The sequence below is a fragment of the Myiozetetes cayanensis genome, unplaced genomic scaffold (genome assembly GCF_022539395.1).
Source record: "Myiozetetes cayanensis isolate MyiCay16 unplaced genomic scaffold, myiCay2020 scf5-8, whole genome shotgun sequence".
In the NCBI taxonomy this organism is placed as follows: Eukaryota; Metazoa; Chordata; class Aves; order Passeriformes; family Tyrannidae; genus Myiozetetes; species Myiozetetes cayanensis.
Window position 1 is genome coordinate 62,409,885 of NW_026087742.1, and position 15,991 is coordinate 62,425,875.

The 15,991-nt window shown below is 39.7% G+C and overlaps 1 protein-coding gene across 1 annotated transcript in view; it reads left to right on the forward strand.

Moving 5' to 3' along the window:
- FOXO1 (forkhead box O1) overlaps positions 1 to 13,629 on the forward strand; it is a 64,583-nt gene extending 50,954 nt beyond the window's left edge. The window contains exons 2-3 of the mRNA XM_050332077.1: positions 8,291 to 9,644; positions 10,035 to 13,629. Of these exons, the coding sequence (XP_050188034.1) occupies positions 8,291 to 9,631 (1,341 nt within the window). The 3' untranslated portion in view covers positions 9,632 to 9,644; positions 10,035 to 13,629. The remainder of the gene's footprint in view (positions 1 to 8,290; positions 9,645 to 10,034) is intronic.
- The last annotated feature ends 2,362 nt before the right edge of the window (positions 13,630 to 15,991 follow it).

Sequence of the window (15,991 nt, forward strand, 5' to 3'; positions counted from 1 at the left end):
TCTAGTTCCATAATAAAATTTTAATCTATTAGTTATTCTGACATTGTATGGATGAACTGCTACTTTATTCCTCCACATTTTTTTTTCAAATAATTTTAATAAACTTTACTTATAATTGTGAATAATATTTTCCTTGCAATAACCTGCTTGTGCTCTGCATTCCAGGACAGCTTTGCCTCAAATTGTTATGACTGCTGTGGTGCCTGCATCCCCCTAGAGTTGCATTCCTGGTCACTGCATTAGAGCCCATGGTGAATAATTATGAGAGGGCTACCTGCCCATCATGAATCACAGCAGCCTTCCTCACAACTTACTGCACTACAGATACTTCTAATGCCCTTAATCCTTTTGATGAGCACACCTTAGCAGTGGTGCATGGTGTTAATCTTGGCTGCGCTGTCAATCATTCAGTGTGACATTGGCATAACTGCAGGTGTTCCCTCGCTTATCTTTCTTGAACAAAAGATATTTTTTTGTACATGCAATGGCCTATACTCCATGGGACTGTTTTGAAAGACTAATTATTTCCCTGACCTCTGATGTTTTATTAATGAATCCTTTCCCAGCTTTTCTATGATAGCACCTGGAACTAGTCAGTCAGGTTATACATATGTCCTCCTGCTTTGCTGTTTTTGTGTTACTGACATAATTGCACGGCTGCTTGTGAAGGCCAGAGGTCTGAGAGTGCTTAAAGAGAGAGGAGAAGAAGCCCCAGTTATAAGGGTATCTTGACTTTGAAGCGTTCCTCTTCAGTGAGGCCCTGTCTCACTAATGAACTTGGGAAGTGCTTCTTTGTCATAATCTATATATGTACACATGCATATATATATATGTTCTATATTTGTGGAAAACAGAAATGTTTATTTACAAATATGGAACTCATATTTGTCAAACACTTGTTTTCCGTCTGTTGGAATAGAAAGGTTACAGCATCAGTTTTGTAAAGGCAGCATTAGGATTTGTCTGGATCGCCAAATACAGTTATTCCTGCTAGATTTACATTATCTAATATTTATTTCTTCCCTTATATTTTACACTTCACAACTTCTAAAGTTGTGATAAATGAAGTTGATAAATGAAGCTATCATTTATCCTGATGGCTATTTACCTTTTTTTTTTTTAAATAACACTATACTTCCTTCTTATTGTTGCCTTTCTTTCACTGGAAAATGGATAGATTTTATACAAACCTGTTGGCTGTCTTGGCTTCTCAGTGATTTTACCAGAGGGAGGAAGGTCCATCCACCAAACCTCAGATACTCACGTGCATTTTTGTCTGGTGTTTTTCCTAGTCAGTGTCACTTAGTTTCCTTGGCTTTGAAATCCTAGCAAATGCTTTTATATTTGATGTACACTATGCTGATGATATACCACACCTATACTGTGGTCACAGAAATAAATGTAGTTACAAAACATAGTATTGGCGCTGACATAGGACATCGTTAGCCTGGTTGTGGCCCTGTCTCTCTTGGAGGTACAGAAAACATAAGACTAGTCATAAGAAGTATTGTTTGGGGTTATCATATGTGGAACACTGTTCAGGAGTGTGCGTGCCCTGTGTGCATACTTCTCATACTACGAACTTTGTTTATGGTTTTTACATTCGTTCTTTCTAAACGCCTGTGTAGAGAAAGTAGGCAGGTGTTACCACCTCATTAGAAATGTTCAAACTGCCATTATGGAAAAGTGCTTCCAGGGAGTCTACCTAGGATGATGAGAAGGATATCTGGGAATAGAAATTGGGAATTACTCAAATGCATGTTAGTAGAGTTGCCAGTTCTGACATGTAGGAATGCATAGCCAAGTATCTTAAACATCTGTTACTACATACCATGCTCCAGTGGAGAAAACTCCACTAATTGTTTGCCTGGTGCCACATGTGGCAGTGGGATGCAACCTGGAGGATGGCCAAGCACCTTCAGTGTTCCAAGTTTTTAGTCTTTGACAGCTATGAGAAGGAAATGTAGGATAGTTTAAATTTGTGAACTTGAATGCAGAATGTACAGGACTTATATTAATGCTACTGACATGTGGTCATAGGAAGACCCTCTCTGTGCTAGAGACATTTATAGCAGCCATATAGTGATAACATACAGTGTGTCCTGTTCTTATACATTCATGCATGAAATAAGGGATGCACTGCCGAAATCTTATCACATGAAACAGTTTATGGAAGTATTGCTATCTTTGGAGATGATGTTTCATGGGTGATGGTCTGGGAAAGACTCTAACTATGCCAACCATCTCTAATGGAAAACACACAGAAACAGTGCAAAATCCCTCTAGTAAGGCAGAAGTATTTCTTCACATTTCCAGCTAATACTTCTTAACCATATAACTGTGCAGGAGAAAAAATGAAGTAAAAAAAAGCACCCTCCCCAAGAACAAAGGACCCAAAAAAGCATGACCTGTTTGGGAGGAAATCCTGCCCTTCCACCTGCATGCAGCTGCAGGTGGCAAATTTCCAGCTTCTTTCTAAATACAACTCTTTGACTTGAAGCTAAGCGTCATGCTTTCAGTCCATGCTGTTATCGGACAACAGAGAAGGTTTCTGAGCTGTAATCAAAGTAGGCCACAACTGGGTGGCAAAATTAGCTATTTTGTTAGCATCTGAAGCCTCTGACACTGCAGCCTAATGTGTGGTTGTGTTGGTGAACATTCTAATATCAGGAACGCTTCTGAGAGAGAAATGTGATTAAGGCTGTTTCATGAACATGTTATGTGCTGTCTGTTGACCAATCACTTTTGAGTGTCCAACATGAGCTCTGAGGGAAATCCAAGCTCCATGTGCAGCATCTGCATCTGAACTTCTTGTAGTTCACTGTCATTAGATAAGACAAACAGGATTGCCTTACACCAGCCTCTTGCACCAAACGGGAATTCTGGTAGGTCTGGAGTTACCAATGTTCTCTTTCCTCCTTGGCCTCTTCACCCAGCCCCTGCAAACTTGGCAGAACAGTTGGAAACCACAGCAAAACGGGTGCAGGCAGACCTGCCTGTTTTGCCAGGCACTGTCTAACTTAGCCTTGCATAGATGCTACATGGTGCTACTTGCCATGGTTAGCCTCTGATGCCGCTGCCTGGTTCTTAATGCTGAACAAACCCTGAGCAAGTGTGCTAGACAACTTCCTGTCCTTTGCACACTTTCCTAGAAGTTTTAATTGCTTCTTTTTTGGAAGGGTGCTTGCCACTGAGGCTCCAAGAGGATGATTTGAACATCTGGACTGCTATAGAGTCCCCATACAAAGACTTAGAGACAGGTCTGATGTCTTCTGTAACAGCATATGGAAATCTGGGGTCTTCACTTCTCTACTGCAAAGTTTTTGCTTTGGTGGTGTCTCCATGGGGAGATCCTGCTGGTTCAAAATCCTGCTGTAAGCTGTCAGTATCAGGACATCAGCATCAGGACAGCTGACTCATGTGCCAGTCACCACTGATCACAGCAGACACATCTCAATAGTGATGATATTAGCTGGTGAGTCTCTCACCTTCTGTCCTACCAGTCCTCAACCCTGACTTTCTTTCCTGACCATGTTCCTATTGCAGTATCCTCCAGCTATCAGTTGAAATAAATAAATAAGCAGCCTCCCCTCTTCTGCAGAAGCAGTCTTGAGTATTGTGTTCCCCGAAAGTTTCTCTTCAACCTCCAAATCTGTTTCAGATATTGTTTGAAGAGATCTGAGAACTACAGTCAAGTATTGTGACCCAGTCTGTATTTGAAGTTATTTCAGCTGATAGTGGAGTAAACTGACTGGCAACTTCTGTGGACTACCCCGTTGGATTGGCTGTAGAAAGCAGTGGACTGCTGTGACGTCTTCTAAATGAAAACTTAGTGGGTAGTCATTAGACTGTTAATTTTAATAGAAATTCTTGACGTATGTGTTATGGAAGCAGTGTTGCTAGTATGGCCTCCCAGTTTGTTATGACTGCACCTGCCTCCAGAGACCAACCCTTGCCTTTCTTACTAATTACTATTGGATCTGTTTCTGAGATGCCATGACCTGCTTTATTGCAATGCTGTGAGCATATGCACCTTGATAGCAAATCCACTTGTTTTTCTAAAGTATACTGACTGTTGCATCCATGCTTCACTCTCCCTTTTGGTGGCTGTCATGGCACTGTGGATGAATGGGTGCTGCCTGTGCCCATGGGTGAGAGGCTGGGAGAGACCATGAGCACTTATAGGTGCTTTTACAAATGTTGGGCCTTGCAGCTCCCCAGATACTCACAGATCCTCACAGTTAGATCCTGCTTGAGAGGTCTGCAGTGGGGTTAAAGAGGAGCTCTGCAGCAGAGCATTGCTCTGCTTCCCTCTCCTTTGGGTGCTCCAAGGGCTGGTGTGAAGGAAAGATGGCCAGGATGACTGTATGGTCTCGCTTCAGTAAGTGCAATGTTTTCAAGTTTAAAAAAGTTTTTCAGTGTTTAGTAAAACCCCAAAACAATTTACTAAAAAAAAAATTTAATACCTTAACTTCGATTGTGATAGGGATATAATTTTTTTCAGCAATTAGCTAAGTTAACCTTATTTGCATGTTTGAGTATTAATATTGGGTTTAAATGCAGTATTAGATATCAGTAGAGCTGTTAGAAATGTTCGAAATGCAGTTGAATGATATAAATGTGTTGATTCAAGGAATAATTTTCTTGGCTTCACAAGTTTTATTAGCTGGTATGGGCTCATCACATTGCACGTAGCAGATACCCGTTTTGCATATTTGGAATCTTAAATCAGCAAGTAACAATAAACCTATCCATAGTTTCTGGTCTGAATGCTGAAGTATGGTATGTAGTAAGTTCACTTTATCCCAGAGGTGGAAACTCAATCCCAGGAAGCACTCCACAGGTGGTAGCAGCCCTGCTGCCCTCCCGACCCAGGTTGGGATAAAATTCCAGCATGATTATTCTCCGTGTGATCTGTCATGTATCACTGCTGTGCAGAGATCCACCTCAAAATGCAGATGGTTGCTTTTGGAGTCATTCAGGCTAGGTTTTGGGAGGCTTTGCTTCAAAGTCCAGCCGAAAGTCATGGTTGAAGGCATCTTGCAGTGTGCTGGGGCTGGTGGTGCCACCGTGTGCCCCAGCCACTGACAGCCACGCTGTTCCTCTGGCGGCCAAGATCCACTGCTGAAACTATACTTTTTTATCAGGTCGTGTTTACATCTGGCACAGATTTGTAGACACAACATCATTAACAGCAGTGCATATTTTCACAAGATTTACCTCTTCAACACTTTTTCCAAGTTAGTAAATCATAGCTTCTCTAATGTCCTGCTGGCTGCGTGAAAAACAGGAATTTATGTAACAAGCTCTGGGCCGCAAACCTTTTCCTGTTAGGAAAATTTTTTTTTCATTGCTGGCAGAGTTAGGAGACAGCTCTGTTACTCAAAGAGCGACCTCAAATGTCCTCGGTACAATAATACCAGATTATAACATTTTTGATGACTAAGGAATAGCATCTTAAATATTTAACACTTGTGTTGCAGAGCAAAGAGAGCTGAACCTCATCACGGTGTTTTCCCTGCCCGGTATTTCATGTGTTTGATATGCCTATTTTGATAGTAAACAGTGATCCTGAGCCAACTGGGTATGTTTACAAAATACAGTAAAAAAATGAACTGGCGCAGGAGGTTTTTTAATCAACAGTCGTGCAGAACAACTTTCTTGCGACATTTCTAGAGCTGGACTTGTGTCAGCCAGGGATTCTGCTGTGGCCCTTTGAGTGAAAACAACAGGCTGCGCCAGGCGAGCCTCACAAGGCTTTGTTGGCCAGCCCCTGGGGCCATAGGCAAGTCCAAAGATGGATTTTTAGGCTTACCCTCTCCATGTGTTAGCTGCAGTTGGTGCAAATAAAATTCCAAGGCCTTCCCCAACACCCTGTTGCTAGATTGAGGATGGTATTTTGATTACAGAGTTACCTGCAGTGAAGAGATTCAGTCCTACTTGATAATTTGTAGGAGAATGGCTTCCTTTTGAAATCGAGTGAGGAAACACTCAAATCATGGAATCATCATGGAGTCATAGAATGTTTTGGGTGACCTTAAAGATCATCTAGTTCCAAATCCTCCTGTCATGGGCAGGGACACTTTCCACTGGACCATGTTGCTCCAAGCCCCATCCAGCCTGGCCTTGAACACTGCCAGGGAACGGGAATTGTTGCTGGTGTTTGTTAAACTGGGATAAATTGTTGAAGATGGTTCTTTGGAGGAGAGGTTGGAAATGCTTTTGAGTTTAGGTACATGGTTTGACTCATTGCTGTTCTGGTTAAACAGCCAGCTTCCTTGAGGCCAAGTTCTGCCATCATCTGCAGTCAGGGAGTGTATTGTGCCCCTGTTTGGGGTGAAGCTGAACTTCTTGGGGGAGGGTAGTCTCAAGACACTGGTGCCTGGAAGGTGTTGCAGGACTGTAAGACCTCCTTGCTGCCCTCACCTACTGAAGGTTTCATCTTTGACCCCAGAGTAACCACGGCTATTGAGCTCTGCAGGTGACCAGTCCTGCTTTGGCTGGTTGGTCTTCTGTGGTCCAAAATATGTCATGTCTCTTGTAGGGAATTTGAACCTACTGTCTCTGATTTGAGCCAGGGCCCGTGAGATAACTGTTTTCATCTTGCATACTTACTTATGGTCTTTGCTCTTTTCTTCTCTCAGCCAGACGTATGGGGAAAGATACGCATCTTTGAGAAAGTAGATGTAGAGAAGTGAAAGGGAAGGAAGAAGACATTTCTGAAGATGCTATTGTTACAGGCAGCACTCTGGGCTGGGAAATTCAGCAAAAGCAGCCGGAGACCAGAGCGGTTGCTGTGTCCCTCGTCCTCTGATTTGCCTCACAAGGCATAAAAAGGTCCATGAGCTGTATCATCATCATGGTTTGGTGCTTTAGTGGGTGTTGGGTGTCAGGTTAAAAACTTAAGAGAAGATAGATGGGAGTTAATAGATGAGAAAACAGAAAATACAGAACAGGGTGTTTGTAGGTCTGGTAACCATTTACTGTTTTGACATAATCGGTCTACTGGGTTTTTGGTGAAGATCTACCTTACTCTAGTGCTTTCTAGACACAATCTTTCCATTTCGGCTCTCCCAAAAGTTCTTTGGACAACTTGCTGAAAGTTACCAAGAATGGAAGGCGGGTAGCGAATCACTGATTTCTCTGTCATTGGAGGTCTAATTTCTGGTTTATATGTTTCATGTGTTGTTTTGTGGTTCCCTCGTACTTGTTCTCCATGAATCACCATCTTAGCACAGACCATCTAGGTGGATCTCCATGTAGACCATGCTCAGAAAGCTTTTCTGTTGATACAATGTTTTTTATATGTGCTCAGCAGAAAATTATATGAGGAAAAATATGTTCATCTACAGCCTGTAAAGCACAGATTAGTCTCTTATTAACAGGTCAACCTGTGGGCTTCCATTTTGGATTATTTTTATTATTATTATTATTTTTATTTAAGAACAAACCGTGAAGCATTACTTATGACTGAGGAGGTAACAAAAAGCTCCAGTACCTGTGGTCATTCATGGCACAAGATATCTGATGCCCTCAGATATTAGAAGAGTCGATTTTGCATATTTAAAATGTTGATTTTAGAAGATAAATATGGTTTTAAGACTGAGGTTTTCGTGTTTACATGTCTATGCTCTTTGCATTCCTTCCTCTCTTATGATTTCTTAGGCAATTTGTGATGTTTATTTTTAAAAATTAGAACTTAATCCTGAACTTGTTTTCTATATGTATTTTCTCATATAACACAAGAAATATAAACCTCACTAATGCTCAGTGGCAATAGCCACAGTTTGCATGTTACAAGTTTGCAGGATTTAGTGATGTGCAGGATGAGAATCCATTATTAAGACCACAGAACAGGATTCAACATTCCTGAACTTTGTGTAAAATAATAATTAAAAAAAATCCATAAATGCGGTCAGGTTCAATTCATTAGAGTGAAGCTGATAATGAGATCTTCAGCCATCTTCCTGGTCTTCTGGTTTATTTAGTCTCCTTTATGAGGAATTTTTATTTCAGAACAGTTCCTTCAGTGTTTTATTTGACTTTTTATAATGTCAGATGTGATTGGGCCAGATGACAGACAAATTGACCTGGCGACTCTTTGCAAGCTTGTTTCAGCCAGTTCAGAGTGGTGAGCTGATAGAAGATGTTTCCATACTGGCATGTTTTCTTATTTTATGATTACCCCTGTGTTTCTAACAAAATGAGAGTATGTTTAGAAAAGCAAATATTAGTATGCCATAAAAGATGCATATTTTCTCTATTTCTTACACGTTATTCTGTTTTTCAGAATTCAATCCGTCACAACCTGTCTCTGCACAGCAAGTTCATCAGAGTGCAGAATGAGGGAACAGGGAAGAGTTCCTGGTGGATGCTCAATCCTGAAGGAGGAAAGAGCGGCAAATCTCCTAGGAGGCGAGCAGCGTCCATGGATAACAACAGCAAGTTTGCCAAAAGCAGAGGCAGAGCTGCCAAGAAAAAAGCAGCCCTTCAGTCTGGTCAGGAGGGAAATGGTGACAGCCCTGGATCACAGTTCTCAAAGTGGCCTGCAAGTCCCAGCTCTCACAGTAACGATGACTTTGATAACTGGAGTACATTTCGACCTAGAACTAGCTCTAACGCTAGTACAATTAGCGGAAGACTTTCTCCTATTTTGCCGGAGCAAGATGATCTTGGAGATGGGGATGTGCACTCCGTGGTATACCCATCATCAGCAACCAAAATGACTTCTACTCTACCCAGCCTTTCAGAGATGAGTAGTTCTGAGAACATGGAAAATCTTTTGGATAATCTTAATCTCTTGTCACCTAATACATCAATGACTGTGTCAACCCAGTCTTCATCTGCTACCCTGATGCAGCAAACACCAGGTTACTCATTTGCATCCTCAACCACAAGTATAGGTTCAGCAAATCCAGACTACAGGAAATTTACTTATGCTCAAGCTAGCATGAACTCTTTGTCCCAGATTCCTATGCAGACTCTCCAAGACAGTAAATCGAGCTATGGATCGATGAGCCAATATAACTATCCTGGACTTTTGAAGGAGTTGCTGACTTCCGATTCTCCGCCGCACAACGACATCTTGGCATCAGTAGACACTGGTGTTTCCCAGGCTGGTGGCAGAGCGCTGGGCCAAAGCGTGCTGATGGTCACTAACTCGGTGATGCCAACTTACGGCAGCCAACCACCCCACAACAAAATGATGAACCCTAATGCCCGCCCTCACCAAGGACATAACCAACCAGCACCTGCGGTTAACGGCCGTGCCTTGTCACACACAGTGAACACCATGTCACACACTTCAGGTCTAAATCGCTTGTCGACAGTGAAGACTTCGTTACAAGTGCCTATGAGTCACCCAATGCAGATGAATGCTATGAATCCGTATGCCCCTGTTAACAGCTGCAACGGCTACGGAAGGGTGGGAATTGTTTCCCTCCACCAGGAGAAGCTTCCCAGTGACTTAGATGACATGTTAATTGAACGGTTGGATTGTGACATGGAGTCGATTATCCGTAATGACCTTATGGATGGAGAAACATTAGATTTTAACTTTGACAGTGTATTGCCTAACCAAAGTTTTCAGCACAGCGTAAAGACAACCACACACAGTTGGGTGTCAGGCTAGGATGTAGTAGGAGGTAAGCTGTGCTTTTTCTGATAAATCTGCAAAAGAGCTAAAGGGAAAAAAAGATGTCAAAATGCTTAAAATCTGGGAGGTCTTCTGTGTTGGCATGTGAACTGCCTCTGTATAACAGTCAGTCTCTTTCCAGTTCTTTGTTAGTTTGAAAATAAGGTTTGCACTGGTGCATTAGGATTGTTGTGTAGCAACTTCTGTTACTTCTTGTGGAGCGTTTATGTTTTGTCATTGATGTTTTAAACAAAAAACTTGCTGGTAACTAGCCAGTAATGAATAAAAATTTTTTTTCCATTTAAGGTATCTTAAAGATAGTTTGAGCAAATTTTGATAGATTTAATCTTCTGGTGTTAATGTTAATTTGTTCTTTTTGTTGTTTTTTCTTTCTTCCTAGGCTATGGTTAAATTCTCCAGACTTGTCTGACAGCAGGAACTGAGAAAAGCAGTACAAAGATGTCCTTCACCTTTCTTTTTAATTTTCTTGACAAAGCTGTGCACATGCACTAACTTTTTTTTGGGTCTTTTTTTTTTTTTTTTTCTTTTTTCTTCCTTTCATCAGAGTTGGCAGCAGAGAGAGTATTTTCCTGTACAGGATGTTTGCCCAAGGTTTGCAGGTTATGTGCTGCTGTAGATAAGAACTGTGCCATTGGAAATTTCATTACTCTGAAGTGCCAAATTCACTACACCATATAATCACAGAAAAGACTCTTACTTACATCATGTCGTGCTTTCGGTTTTGTACAGTATGATCTGTAGAAGAAGAATTGTTTTCTAAGACTATCTGTTTTGGTCCAAGAAAAATTTATAAACTTTTGTAAGAATACTGTGATGATCTCATGCCCTAAGTAAGTTTAACCTTTGTTGATGTTACCTGTGTTTTGATGAATTGAGATAACTGTGGACTTGCCTTGCAGCAGTATGAACTGCATTATTTTACTCAAAATTGCCACACATTTCATATGGGAATAGAATAGCCTGTTAAATATGATCCTACTAAACTCACTGACTTTTCAAGGCAAACAGTAGGTTAAATGCCATTTGGTAAGTTACCTGTATTCGTGTAAATTTATGCAAGAATATATTTCATTGTCAGACTAATGACTTTATTGTTGGGCTTAAGATAATTTTTGGAATACTTTCCAAGCTATTTTTCTTATAATTAAAATCTACTTTTGTTACATAGGCAACTTAAAAAGAAAATAAATCTGAGATCTGGCAGCATTCATAACCTCTTAATTTTGTACAGTATTTTAACTGGATTAAGTACATGTTTTTATAAATTTCCGTAGCGCTTGGGAGTGCTAATAAAGAAAAAGCTTAATAAGGATCTTGAATACAAAACATTTCTGTTTTGACATCCCTTTTTTTTTGTTGTGTGATGTATAAATATAGACAACTTTATGTTTAGGAAGTATTTAATCAGTTTTATATATGCAGTTTTAGAAATGTCATCTGCTTTTATTATCATTTTCACTCTGACTACCACAAAGTGTTAAGTATTCATTGTTAAGATGCTTGTACAATGCTTCACATTTATATTTATTTCATGGAGGTCTCATAATGTTTGTGCACTCAAGAGCAGGACCTTTTTGTGGAAAACTCATAACTGTAGTAAAATAACAACAAAATTGTCGTTTGTCAAAATTAGCACTAGTTTTGGGTTCATCAGTGTTTCTGTTGTAAAGCAGTACATTTAAAGAGGCAAAAATGCTACCTTAGAGTGGAAGGCTAAAATTTCTGTGACGCCTTATTACAGGACAAAACATTATGTTGTTTTGTTGTTTTTGTTGTTTTGTTTTGTTTTGTTTTTTAAGAAGAAAGATAAAGTAAGTTGCAAACTTATACAAATGCACGAGCTTTAGGGTAGGGGAAAGCATAAATGAGAGAGATCTTGTTTCTGTGGCAAAACTTGCTTTTGTTGGAGTAGGCACACTGACTGCTACCAGAGCATTTTCAGGAGTGGGTCTTGGAATACATGACTTCTGATTTTTGTAATTGCACGATGCAGTTTTTATGGATGTGTGGATAACAGGCCTCACCTGTCTTTTCACTGGTTGCTACACAACATTTGTGTTATGGAAATCCTTGGAGCTTTTTAATGCACTGACAGGATGAACAGCTTCTGTGCTAGGACTGGCTTTTATGAAGGGCAGAATCAAATATTTTTACACTGAATTTTCTTTTGTCTACATAGCTCATAACTGGAAAATGTTCTAATTGAGATTTATCTTCCCTGTAGTGAGGATGTATGGTGCAGAAAGAAACAGGATGTGCCAAGTAGATGAAGTTTAGTAACAAGCTATATATTTAATGATCCTGTTACGGCTTTCCTAGGGTTCTGCAATGTATTTATTGATGTGCTAGCATTTAGCTCCCTGTTGGGCTTAAATCACTACTAATTACAGCTGGTCCTACTTTTTTGGATATACTGTTATGATTGTCAGCAGTTCCAGAGACTGATGTTAAGCTGTCCTGTGATACAGGATCTCCCCTAGAGTGAAATCAGTCTTTGAACTTGTTTTGAGCAAAATCAAATGTTCTTAGTGCCAAAGCCTCGATGAAGCCACCTGCTTTTACAGGCAACTATCTCTAGTAGGATCTTCACCATCAAATTCATAGTCTCTGAAACATGATAGTAAATACTGGCAGTGGAGCAAGTGAAAGTCTCACATATAAGTTTCTGAAGATCCTTCTTTCTGCTACGTGTGCAAAAATGTATGCTCCAAATAGGCACTGATACCCATAGGCCAAAGTAGTCGTAAAATTCACCTCTGCATGCAAAGAAAGCAGTACTCCATGGGGATGCAACTGAACATGCTACATTTAACAATATACCTCCTTTTTATTATTTACTGCTACTGTATAACTTCCTGTAAACATATATTTTATTCTTTTCCTTTTATAACTATGAATAACGTAAATGTAGCCGTTCTTTAATTACAGCAGTCTGTAGGAAGCCCTTCTAATTATAGTGAGAAAACAGTTGTAGATAATCAGAGGTTTGGATGTGTGGTCAATTTTTTTTTTTTGCTTTTTGGTGGTGCCATTCTATTATTTTGCAATTGTAATTCTGGAATACTGTGATGTTTGGTGAAGGAGCATGTTGTCTGCCTTGAAAACAAACATTATGTGACCTCTAGTAATAAATCCTTTTTCAGTAAAAGTACCAAGTTTCTGGAGTAATTGTCAGAATTGTTGTAAATGATTGGTTTGTGAATTGTGCAGATGATCTTACCTATGCAGCCTTGTTTTTGACTTTTCTCTGGTTTGTACTGTTATTAAAAGTTTATTGTATTATAGAGCTGTTCAGATATTTTAAATATAAAGATGTATTGTTTCCATAATATAGCTATATGATATATGTTTAGGTAGTAGATGCATTAATTGGAAAGCTCTGCTTTGATAAACTGACAATTTGCCTACACTTATAAGCAAAAATCATATTGCTTATTATTGGCTTAAGTCAACAGAGCATCCCTGAGAAGTTAAAATTGGACCAATTATAAAACAGTATAAAATTTGCACTTGTTAAACCACTGGATGTATGTTAGTACTTTTTTATTTTTTTACTGATTTGAAATTCCTATTTTCATTATGAAATTGCTAGGATTCTTAATTTATGACTGATTTTAAATAAGGTATTCTCATTATTATTATTATTATTATGGTAATCATAATATAAGATGCAACATGGTTTATGCAAGCAAAAAGCAAATTATTCAACATTAAAACTGGCCTCTTTTTTGAAGGTGTTCCACAAACCAGCAATATTATGAAAGATTGGCATGTACATACTGCTAGTTCTATTTGTGAGTGGTGTGACAGCTCTTCAACGCTTCACTGCTCTGACTTAGTCACATTGCAAAATTAAAATTCATATGTGGATATTTTCAGAAAAAGTGCCTGATGTACTTCTACAGACACATGAGAACAATCCCTGACAATTTGTTGTATAAAGCCATAAATGTATATAAATTATGTTTAAAAGGTTTTGTGTCCTTTCTTGTATACAGAGAATGAGATTTGTACCAGTATTCTACTTGTGATTAGTAATCCTTCTACTCAGACTTTGATGTAATCACTTTCCTTACCGTGTAATCTTTTTAATGATGATGATCCCATTTGGACAATCCTGATGGCATTAGCAATTTTATACAGAAAAATACCTCATGGTACCAAGATTTGCCTGGTGAGATGATAACATATTAATGAGCAAACACTAACTGCAGAAGAGTTAACAAATTTTCCATTACTTGGTATAAAGGAATTTTTCTCTTTTGGCATTGCTTCTGGAATTGGAACTGTAGCAGGTACAGGAACCTAACAGGGCTGTGTTACCAGTGTTCTGTCACAACCTAGTGTGCTAAAAGTAACTTGTTTACAAGTCTTTGAGACTAAATACAAGAAGAATCCATGCCTAACTCTTAGGGCTCATGAGATCTTTGTGTAGAGATGTGTTATTTGTTACCGGAAGCTGCATTAGGTTGCATCAGACCATGTTGCCAATGCTTCAACAAGTGCAGTTCAGAGAAAATTACAAAAAAGTCCTGAAATCCTTTCAGAATGGGTATTTGTAAGTATAAGCTCTTAATAAAATTGCTATGACATGAGATGGTAATTAGTGTATCAGAATGTTATGTAATACATTATTAAAGAAGAAAAAAAAAAGGGATGCTAACATCCATCAAACCGCAGGAAAGAATTAGTCTTTGAGTGCAAATTACATGTTAGAACCTAATGCTGTTAAATGTGGGAGAGAGTCGGCTCTGGAGCGAGATTTTTCTCTTCCCTCTACTCCCCCTGTTAAAGCAAGGCAGTCCACAAAGCCCTCTTGGCCCTCTCTGCCCTGGTTTTCACCTCTTGCCTTCCTCTGCTGCTCCTGAAGTATGTACCTTTTCTCGGAGTACATGTTTTCTTTGTCGAACATTTGCAATATATCGGCCAACTTGCATGGTGCCAGCTCCTTTGGCAGCCATGCTTTACACTGTGGCAGTGGGAGCGCTGCTGATGTGAGTAGAGAGGAGCAGGAATGTCTAATTTTTTTTTTTTTTTTAATTTAGATTGTATTTCAAAACAGAGCTGGAAGAAAGGATGAGAGGCTGCCAAAACAGACAGCCAATAACACCCACGCCACAGTTGTCTTGTGAGGCCCAGATTCCTGCTTGCCTGCAGGTGGGGAGGGAGAGTGGTGGCAGAAAGCAGGCTTTAAGTGAATATCTGGCAAAAAAAGCCAGTTTGATCTTAAAGTGAGCAGAGATAAACCTAAAGAGCACGAAAGAAAGCATTGCACATAAAAATAGAAATTTTTAAAGATAGCTAAAAAATAATTTCTACTTGTACTTTGCAGTTCCATCTTTATTTTAGCTTCACCCTTCTTTCTTCAGTGCACATTTTGGAAGTGTTTTTTCATATTAGGGGAAGCTGAGGATATCTTCCCTGACATTTTGAAAAGGCTGACTTCTGGAATGAGAGGGTTGTAACATCTAAAGAGACTCTATTTGGGTGTTCATGAAGCTGTTGTTGGAAAGGATGCACATTTAATTGGTACATGACTAGTTACTGCTGCCAGGAGAGATAGTCAAAGCTTGTCACTTGGGAAGGGACCGGCTAGCAATTTATGCCAATCTGGCAACAAGGGATTTGAATCTGCTGATCAAGCACGGAAACCTCAAAGCATACTTCTGCTCTGAGTGAGTTCTACATCATTGTAATAAATTCATTTTTGTGCAGAAACATCAACTACTATGTCATGCCAATTGATAATCCAATTAAAACTACAAATGACATTAGACCTTGCAGCAGTTTATTGTGCAGCTGGTGTGCAAAGATGTGGTTTGTGAAGATCCTTGGAAGGAATAACTTGCACTGATCACAGCCTGTAGTCATGCCCACTGCTGGAATTGCATGCAAATCTCTGTTTGTTACCTGGTGATGTTTTGCTTTGGGTAATGTTCTGGCATGTGCCAAAATGATAGCTAAAATGAGGAGGCAGGGACAGCGCCCCATCTTATTTTATATTTTTCTACTTGCTGTTGGACCCTGGGGCATTCAGAAATTTTGCATGTATTTTTTGCAAATAAACTTCTTGTGTGGGTGTTTATCACTGAGGTGATGGGAAAAGGGATGAGGGCTTCAGGCAGTACAACTGGAGGAGATTACGGGAAGCTTCTGATGGGTATAATAGGGCTGTAGAGTGAAGAAGCAGACAAAGAGCTTGTTCATAACTTGGAACCTCAACATTTTACATCCTTCCTGTCTACTCCTCTACAGTTGCTCATGCCACCCTTAAATGAAGAGGTCTTTCCATGCGAGATGACTGAACGTTGGCCTCTTCTCCTAAGTAACAAGAAG